General features: G+C 48.1%; 2 protein-coding genes across 2 annotated transcripts in view; one reads left to right on the forward strand and one right to left on the reverse strand.

Annotated features, from left to right (window-relative positions):
- LOC125955841 (vesicle transport protein USE1) overlaps positions 1–336 on the forward strand; it is a 1,346-nt gene extending 1,010 nt beyond the window's left edge. Inside the window, exon 5 of the mRNA XM_049687097.1 lies at positions 20–336. Within this exon, the coding sequence (XP_049543054.1) occupies positions 20–60 (41 nt within the window). The 3' untranslated portion in view covers positions 61–336. The remainder of the gene's footprint in view (positions 1–19) is intronic.
- LOC125955806 (electron transfer flavoprotein-ubiquinone oxidoreductase, mitochondrial) lies at positions 318–2,665 on the reverse strand. Its single transcript, XM_049687015.1, has 4 exons — positions 2,443–2,665; positions 2,251–2,367; positions 1,055–2,189; positions 318–991 (listed from the first exon to the last, which is right to left on the reverse strand). The coding sequence occupies exons 1-4, from the start codon at positions 2,471–2,473 to the stop codon at positions 454–456; spliced, it is 1,821 nt and encodes a 606-aa protein (XP_049542972.1). The 5' UTR covers positions 2,474–2,665; the 3' UTR covers positions 318–453.
- Between the last annotated feature and the right edge of the window lie 6,769 nt (positions 2,666–9,434).

The following is a 9,434-nucleotide window of genomic DNA, read 5'->3' on the forward strand; positions in this document are numbered from 1 at the left end:
TTCCTGTTGTACTTTCCAGGCATGGTTATGTTAATGAAGATTTTGAAAAAGAAGGTGTAGTAAGAAGGGCGATCTGGTGTGAACGAGGAAGTTCAAGCTTTGGTCCATGATGATAAGATATCGTACGGGTGGTCGTGATAAAGATGCAGTCATTGATTGTGGTGCGCGCAATGTGTCTCTCGCTCTCTGCGTCCTTTTTTTTTTGTTAATTTATGCCCAGAACACACCGAACGCACCTTGCCTTGTACAGTTTCTTTCTGTTACCGATAAACCGAGAACCAATGAAACCACATTCCAACCCGCACCCAAGGGGACACTTTTGCTTTGGTTTGTGTGAAAAACTTTAATCAGCTTATAACAATAAATTCGACTTGGCACTAGGTCCGCGCCGTGGAAAGAAATTGCTCGCACGTCCGGCCACATGACAGCCCCCTGGATCGCCCAGAAGGCGCCTCACATTCCGTTGTAGGCCGGGCCACCGCCACCTTCCGGTACGACCCAGTTAATGTTCTGTGTGACGTCCTTGATGTCGCAGGTCTTGCAGTGGATGCAGTTTTGTGCGTTGATCTGGAGCTTCATGTTGCCGCCCTCATCGTTCGGCACGTACTCGTACACACCGGCCGGACAGAATCGTGCCTCGGGTCCATCGTAGATCCCTAGATTGTTCTTCACCGGAACGGTATCATCCCGGAGCGTTAGATGGGCCGGTTGGTCACCCTCATGGTTCGTTCCGGTCAGTGCAACAGACGAGAGAAGATCGAACGTTATCTTGCCGTCCGGCTTCGGGTACTCGATCGGTTTACACTCGCTGGCCGGCTTGAGGCGTGTATTATCGGGTGAACCATGATGCAGAGTCCACGGTTCACGGCCACCGACCAAGATGCTGAAACCACTGTAAGCAACGCCACCGAACAGACCGAGTCCGGTGTGGAAGCTGGGTCGAGAGTTGCGCACCTTGTACAGGTCCTTCCACACGTACGATTCCTTGATGCTGGAGAGTGATAGAAAGGCATCGTTAACGTCCTGTAAATGGTTGCTCAATGATAATACTCACCGATCGGGGTAATCCTTCGGTTCGAGACCAGCTGTTTCCTGCGTCGCACCGGACAGCATTACTTCGCAAGCACTCTCAGCTGCCAACATGCCACTTTTCATGGCATAATGACTACCCTTAACGCGCGGCACGTTCATGAAGCCGGCCCCACAGCCCACCAAACAACCGCCCGGGAACGTAAGCTTGGGAATGCTCTGGAATCCGCCCTCGTTGAGGGCCCGGGCACCGTATGCGATACGGGTGCCACCCTCGAAAGTGCCGCGTATCTTCGGGTGTGTTTTGAAGCGCTGGAATTCCTGGAACGGACTCAGGTACGGGTTGACATAATCCAATCCGACTACAAACCCGACCGCCACGAGCGGAGTAGGTTCGTTTAGATGGTACAGGAAGGATCCACCGTACGTGTTCTTGTCCAGCGGCCAACCGATCGTGTGCTCCACCAACCCTGGATGATGGTTCTCGGGTTGGATTTCCCAGACCTCTTTCAAGCCGATGCCGTACGTTTGCGGATCGTTCTCGGCGTTCAGACCGAATTGTTGCATCAACTGCTTGGAGAGGTGGCCACGGCATCCTTCGGCGAAGATGGTCGTCTTGGCGTGCAGTTCCATACCACGCGCGAACGTGTCCTTCGGTGAACCATCTTTCGCTATTCCCACGTCACCGGTGGCGATGCCCTTGACTGAGCCGTCCTCGTGGAACAGTATTTCAGCGGCAGCCGTTCCTGGGTAGATCTCTACACCGAGAGCTTCGGCCTGTTGTCCGAGCCATGCGACGACGTGCCCAAGACGCACAACGTAATTGCCACGGTTATCCATTGGCCAACCGGGGAACACAGGTATGGGCAGCTTGCCGCTAGAGGTGAGGTAGGAGAACTTGTCGTGTGTCACGGGCGTGTTGAGGGGTGCGCCCTGCTCCTTCCAATCGGGAATCAGCTCGTTAAGGGCTACTGGATCGAGGCAAGCACCGGACAGAATGTGACCACCGACTTCAGCTGCCTTCTCTACCAGACAAACTCGCAGCTCTTGGCCCTTCTCTGCCGCTATCTGTTTTGCCCTTATAGCGGCAGAGAGGCCGGCCGGACCTCCCCCCACGATCAGCAGATCCGCCTCGTCCACGAAACGTTCCATGTCGACCTCTAGAAGCGGGAAAGGGAGGCCATTAATAATAGTTCGTCCCGTATGATCCTGCCAACTCACCGGCCCATCGTGGATCTTTGTCACGCGGTTTTATCGTGTAGTGGGTCGTGATTTTCGGGAACTGTGCGGAAGCCTCCGCCGAGAAGCATCGCTGCTGGCCAAGGATCGTTCGTGTGTCTGCAAAAATTGAGATGAAGAGTAAATGGAATAATCCTTCCACGGTTTGATTGCGAAATCAGCGACAAGACCTACACTTGGCAACATTGAGGATGCTCCTGGCCATGATGATAACGAGATTGCCTTTGTCCCTATCAGCTATCTAGCGAAACCACAGCTAAAAGGACACGGACTCGGCGATAACAGCACGTTAATCAATTGCCCGCGAACTATTACTTAATATTATACAATAATTGAACTATGATCACTGCTCAAACTGGAATTTAAACTTTGGTCGGTGGAACAGAGCGGGCGTGTGGGTGGGTGGCACAAATGCTTACGGCTCATCTAGACGCTCGTGTAGAAACCGAGAATGGAGAATTGAGAATTGAGCTACCTGTCGAACCATCTATGAAATAATGCAGTCTATTTTTTTTATGTTGTCTGCAGTCGGTTTTATCAACAAAAGAATACTTTTGGTGTCGTTTGATAGCGCTCTAAGCGCCGGAACGGAAAATTACTCATTTTCAAAATGGGAATTGCTCATTACTTCAAAATTTTAGCAAAACTTCTAACCTTTCTCATGACCGTCTAGATGCGTTGTAAAGTCTTGTAAAAGACGAATACAGTTCCTCGAGATCTATTGAATGATAGCTAAATCGTGTTTTATACGACTAAAGGCTGGGCTGTTTCTCGCTCGCTTTTGCGCTTAACCGACCGCCAGACGACGGTGCGATTGTCGAGCACGCGATACCAAATTGCTGTAAAATCAATACATTTTGGCTTTGCGACAAACGCGCTACGTGTAGAAACTGCGATGCTAGAGATCTCACCGCGATTGCGACATGGGAACGTCAAATTAATTATTATTGAAGTTTGTATTCATTTGCGAGTTACTTACGATTTTGTGCAACAGTTGAAAGGAGAACCACTTATTAACACTTTCATCCAACAGGAAACCAACGTCGATTTTTAATAATAGACCGATCTGGAGTTCCAGCGTCGTCAAAAAGCTGCGACTTTGCGACTTTAGCTCAAACTGAGCTACTTGTCGCAGCCCGTCTAGCGGTCGCTTATCGGTCGGCGTGGCGCTTTTGAATCACCGTAGATTTGAATTAACGGTTTCTTATCTGAGCTTTTTAAAACGGAAAATATTTTCGGAAGTTGGCTCGAAGTAGGTAATGGATATTCCTAATCTTCTGGGTACCAAGAGTTCATTACTGGGATGAATAAATTTCCTAGATTCTTTTAAACTAACTCTCTCTGGATCGATCCACTAAGTCACGTGGTCGCAACTGTTTTTTTTAGCATATAAGGACGGACGTGCCGTATGTTTAACACGTGGCCGTAACTGTTATCAAGGAAAATCTCAGCGATGGACGATAAAAATCAGCCAAGTTTCTAGCTAATCATTTTACATTGAAGTAAGTAATCAGGAAGAGTCATCGAAGGATTCCGGATATCCTGAACTAGCTTGCAACAAAACAAAAACTCTTCCTCATAAATCACATCTAGCGATGCATGTTTTTACAGTTCGGTCTGTTTGTTGTGTCCCGTTACTCGTCACCAGGAAGATGAAACCCATCGTAAGGATCTCGATACATGGATTCAAGTCTCTTACTAAAAGAATCTACTTATTCTTTGCTTAAGATCATTCAATGGTACCGCAAGAAGAATTCAAGAGCAAAGTCACCACTTTGGATTTCGAATCGCGTGGATGCCGGGGTTGAATGCCAATAGACAAACCAGCAACTAGTCTTAAAAGGATGTGATTTACATTTTCCCACAGGCTAATCTACGGTACCATTAGCTGAAAATTTCTCAGGGAAATTAGGTCACCGCGGGTAAAGTAAGTCAAGTGCAAACTCATCTCGCGATGCACTTGCCATCGCGTTGAGCGGACCATCACGGGGCGGCATGCACCAAACGAAATCGCAATTTGCTGCTCAAGTGTGCTCAAGGCTGGACGATGTTGAACACATGTTATGATGTTGCGGTAACACATAAAAAAACCCGCCGTCGCCGACAAATCAACTCTCCAAAACGCCGGATGGAGACGGTGCCATACGCGACGAATATGCACCTTAAAGTGGACACTTCCTTCTGGCGGTCCCGTATAATCCAGAGCGCCCGAAGGAGCGGATCGGGATCTACGACACCAACACACACAAACAAACGGGTGATACGGGTTCTCCCGTTCTGGTCGGTCGGCCGGCAACCTTAGTGCGTAATTAGTGCACACTTAAAATTCAATTACGGCCGGCGCGACGGTTCTGCGCCACTTCAAAGCGGGTCCATGACGCCTCGTTCTTCAGCAGGCGAGATCGGACGACGCCGCGTCGTATCGGCCATTTTCCAGATCACCTTAACCTACTGCTTGGTTCATGGTTCGCCGCAGCAGCGTGATGTTCCCACACATCCCAAATGCCACCGTGGTCGCCGTGGATGCCGCCACCACCACCACACCATGGTGTCTATAAAATCCTAATCCAATGGGCAAAAATACGGAACATCGGGGGTACCGCCCACGAGCCCGAGCCGCATGCCGCACTTCCGATGCTATAGCGCCTAGGGATGTTCTATGTTTGTTTAACGGAACGGCGAGAACGTAGCGAGGGAATGCACGGAGCGGATCGTTAGGACCCATTAATCACCGGGTCTCGGATCCCGGGATCTCCGGGATCCGAGGAGGGTCCGATCGGTCGTCCGAGGCGGATCGTAAATGTGTTGTTAGTTTTTCGATTCACCAACCGTTATTAGACCGCCCTTCTCCGGTCATCTCCGGGCACTGATCGGTCTTTTCCTTTTCCTTCGTCTTAGCTACCCGCCCGTCCAGAAAACCATCTCACGATCGCCATGTCTCATTTCATTTTCTGGCAAGTCATAATTATAATATTTCACCGATCTCACCGTTCTGGCCGCTGCCGCCGCCGTCGGATCACCGGTGGCGGCCTGCTGCGTCTGGCTAGATGGGCGGCCACCCGAGCGGCAGGTACCCGAATACGAACAGACGACGGATCCTAGGCAGCGCGACTCCAGAAACGATCGGATGCGATGGCGCACGGCGGAAAGGATACCTCATTACCGAGCGAGACTGACGTGAACTTCCTGTTTGTTTAACGCAAGCTCTTCGTCCCTTTGACTGGCCACACAAAATGGCTGCCGTGGTGGGCATTCGAACAGCAAACTCTACCGTTACCTGTAATTAAAAATAGGAAGCCCATTAAGGGACATCGGCAAGCAGGGTCGCAAATTAACTTCGCTGCAAACAACTCACTCTTGCGCTAGAATCATATTTTTGAGGACAACTTGCGGCGGCGGTCAACCTGTGCGTCCTCTCATCTTTTCTCCAACATCTTGAGAAACTTACCAAAAACCGCAGCGAAAAGTAGGGAACGCAACGAAACGGATGAAGCGGACATGGCGACAGAGCCAAACGAGCCCATGACCCACCGCCGACTGTCTGGCGCTTCATTTTTCACGGTATGCTCCGCCATCTTGGAGGCTTACCCCCCGCCCCAGGGGGGTCGCAGTCGCACCACCCGGGTCAGCGCCAGGAGAGAAATTTAACAATTATTCCATCACGGCGGTAATTTCCAGTTGTGAACGATAACTTCCCAAATGGTGAGACCCCCCAACGACTCGCCCTGGCTCGCGTGGATGGGGAATTGATGTTCTTCCCTTTTCCTTCCCTTTCCTTTTTGGTTCTGCTGCACGATCAGCACCGCACTACGGTGTTGTAGCCGTGTTTCTGCAGAACGCAACGTGCTCGCCCTGTCCACGGTGTCCTGCTGAGGAGCCAAACGAGTCCCGCTTTTTGGCGGTGTAAAGCGTTCCTGTTAAGCGCGGTTTATCGGGAGGAGTTTTTGCGATATTTTTGCAGATACGAGAGGATCATTCCCGTCCCGGTTTTTTTTTTCGATGACGGTATGATACTGTTCCACTGATAAGGGGTTTATTAATTCACTTCCTTTCGATCTTAGCGTTATATCATTGCTAGCAGGTAGATTGAAAGGTGGACAGAGAAGTTACGCGAAAAATTAGCGATCCAGTTGATACTAAAAAGCAAAGCTGATGATCCTATTTTGCACAGGACGGATTGTGTAAAATGGTTGGCTAATAGATAGTCGATCTATTGAGCAAGGAACTCAAAATGGTTTAAGCATCTATTCAAAAGTATCCTATTTCAAACTGATACTTATTGAGATTAATCTTTCTTCGTATATCAAAACGAAATTTCTTTTCAATTTCTATCTGCATTTCACCAGCAGGAATATAATAACGTGATACATTTGAATGCGTTTCTATCTAAAGCTATTTCAACAGAATAATTTGCTAATAGACGTGACTTTATCATCAAGTTAAATTTTAGCTTTATTTTCTTCTTGATTGTGAGTCCTTAACACCATTTTCCATAAGTAGCCTCCGTTCTCTCGTTCTTAAACCTTTTTTCTAAATGTTTTTTTGTTACTTATGTTTGCTAGCGATGTATTTCTGGGGCGAGAGAGTTTGCATAAGACAGTTTCTTTAACAGTGATGCTCCTGTAAAAACGTAGTCCGTGATGCAATATTTTTTGTTGTCAAAATGTTCGCCGCTGTTTAGGTAAATGGGATTAGAAGCAGTGCAAAATCACGATGAGTTGAGAAGATCAACTATGAAAAAAGTTGATGAATTTCAACCAAGTTTTGATGACCAATAGAATAAGAAATAGGAAACTCAATAAATATCCTGATCATAGTTTTTCAAATGTGATTAACTTTTAATTTAATAACATCGTTTTGGGCGTTTCCGGAAGGATTTAGAAGCATGGATGGTCTCAATATGAGAGAATTTAAATAGCAAAATCGGTCCATTCTCTGAAGCAGTAAATAGACAGCAACTGTCAAGTCGAGTTGTGTGAAATCATCCAAAAACTGCGTTTGTGGCCCATTTAAATCGCAAAACGACCTTGAGAGAGTGATAAAATACTTCACATTCCTGTTCAATTTGGGTCAAACAGTGAATCATTCGCCATATTGCGCCAGCTCCCGTTCTGTAGTTTATCGCTGATGCCTCTTAGTGGTGTTCTTATCACGAAAGACCTTGTCTGTCGTTTGCCACCATACCTGTGGAAATCTGCATTCCTCCGTACCGCCCGGGTTCTATTGCTTCCGTTTCCGGCATTAGCTGCCTTATGCTAGGTGCCTTTCCTTTATCTCTTTACCTGGCCGCCCAAAACCAGTGCCAAGAGGAAAGCGAAATTCTCTACGAAAACAGGAAGCAACAGGCGACAGCAATCACGCACACTTTACAATTATGACCGTCCAACCATCCATGTGGTCCTAATTGACTTCGAGGTAATAAAATTTGCTCTTCATCCGAAAACACATGGTCCTGCGATCAGCGGTCGACCGGAACACGGCCCAAAGGCGAACTGCCATGAAACTGGATGGTCTGGAAGAGCGGAAGTACACACTTCGGTCGCACCGGGGCTGGTTGCAAAGGAACAGTGGACACAAAGGCCTTCGGTGCTTGTACTTCGTCTCCGTTAAAACAAACAACTCAGCCAACAACGGCAGGTCCACCGGAAAAGTCAAGGAAAGAACAAAAATCTCCGCCCAACTGCCCAATGGTCCAAGCGGCCAGTGGTCGAAAACACAGACGACATCGACGGCGGCGGCGGCGATGGCGCCGTGAAGTGCAATTTCCAAATTTGAGAAAACTAATACCTCTCAAGTGGATTTGTTCACATATTTTCCAACTGACTTTTAACACTCGGCCTCGGAGTCGGTGGAGTCCGGGATCCGGGTCCGGACTGGACCGGTCAAGCGGTCGACCCCGACCGCTGCGGACCATTCATTCGGGTGCACTTTCGGCATCCAGGCGCCGCTGTCGTCGCCGGCAGCCGTCACTTGATCCTTGGATCGCCTCGGACCCGGGGTTTGGGTTCGTTTGTAGAGTTCAGGGGGAGGGGGAGTCAGCCGTTCATCGCCATCATCATCATGGATGTTGGGCAGTCGATGATTGACCGGACCGAATTGCGGGTGGAATTATGGGTTCGGAATTTCCTAACTTCTATCCCGTAGCACGCCCCCGGAACCGCCTCGCAAGAGGATAATGTGCGTGTGTTCGTGCTTTTCTTCGTCTGACCCAAAAGGTTAGTTATTTATTTATTTATCCCTCTGCTTTCTCGCCGGTGAATCCTAATTTTAGCAAAACCAACACCGTTCGTTCCGGTCAAGATGTCTAGGGATCGTGGTCTGAAAAACCAAGATGTCGCGGTGCTGGCGATGGTGGAAAGGGACGAAATGGTACTAGAAAGGAAGGAATGCTATTTCTCCATGATTAGCAGCAACAACCGGTGGGTCAGTGTCTGGTTTCGATCCGTTCCGTTTGCTGGAAGCGTCGGTGAAGGTCAGCAAGTCACTTCCTTGAGTAGTGAGTTCAGGTGAGGGTTCAGGCCGGAAATGGCAAAAAGTGCCGTAAGGAGCACGGTGACATCCTGCTGGCATAGTTAATGGTTCCGGATTTCACACAGGAAGATAGACCGGATGTTATCGCGAACTATCCTATCGGGAATCTCCGTTTTCGGCCGGATGTTTGGCAAACGAAAGGAGCAAAAAAGGCCTGACATAATCTCGAGGACGAATGCCGTACATTTTCCTGCATATTTCGGTACCTAAAATACAGCAAGCAACAGGAATGCAAGATCTTATTTATTCATAGTCGGAGGAATGCATAAAATGTCATGTTTGGCTTAAATAATTAACGGGAACTGCAACTATTCTACTTCGACTTTTATTCTGCATTTTCTAATACATCCGTTTGTTTGCTTATATCATTCCGTATTTGGTCCGTATTTTTGATATCAACTACGAAGTACCGATCGCTGCACGGATCACGAATCAAGGTTGACAATTCTAAAATCATATTCCATCAATTCGGGTTCTATAAATTCTAGTTCTTTATGGTTGGACAATGTGAACAAAATCAATTTGACGGACAGCATAAATTCACGAAATCCAAATTGATAATATCGATTAAATCAAAACGAAACTCATTTTACTTCTGTTGAATGCAAAGCTTTCCGACGCATCCGTTCTACAAG

Source organism: Anopheles darlingi, chromosome 3 (genome assembly GCF_943734745.1).
Source record: "Anopheles darlingi chromosome 3, idAnoDarlMG_H_01, whole genome shotgun sequence".
Taxonomy (NCBI): Eukaryota; Metazoa; Arthropoda; class Insecta; order Diptera; family Culicidae; genus Anopheles; species Anopheles darlingi.

What these genes read in the sequence shown, in the direction of transcription:
- LOC125955806 (XM_049687015.1), bottom strand. Translation starts at nt 2,473, where the DNA reads ATGGCCAGGAGCATCCTCAATGTTGCCAAGT. An exon ending in CATCCTCAATGTTGCCAAGT is followed by an intron (nt 2,368 to 2,442) that starts GTAGGTCTTGTC and finishes CAATTTTTGCAG; the next exon opens with ACACACGAACGATCCTTGGC. An exon ending in CCGAAGGATTACCCCGATCG is followed by an intron (nt 992 to 1,054) that starts GTGAGTATTATC and finishes ATCACTCTCCAG; the next exon opens with CATCAAGGAATCGTACGTGT.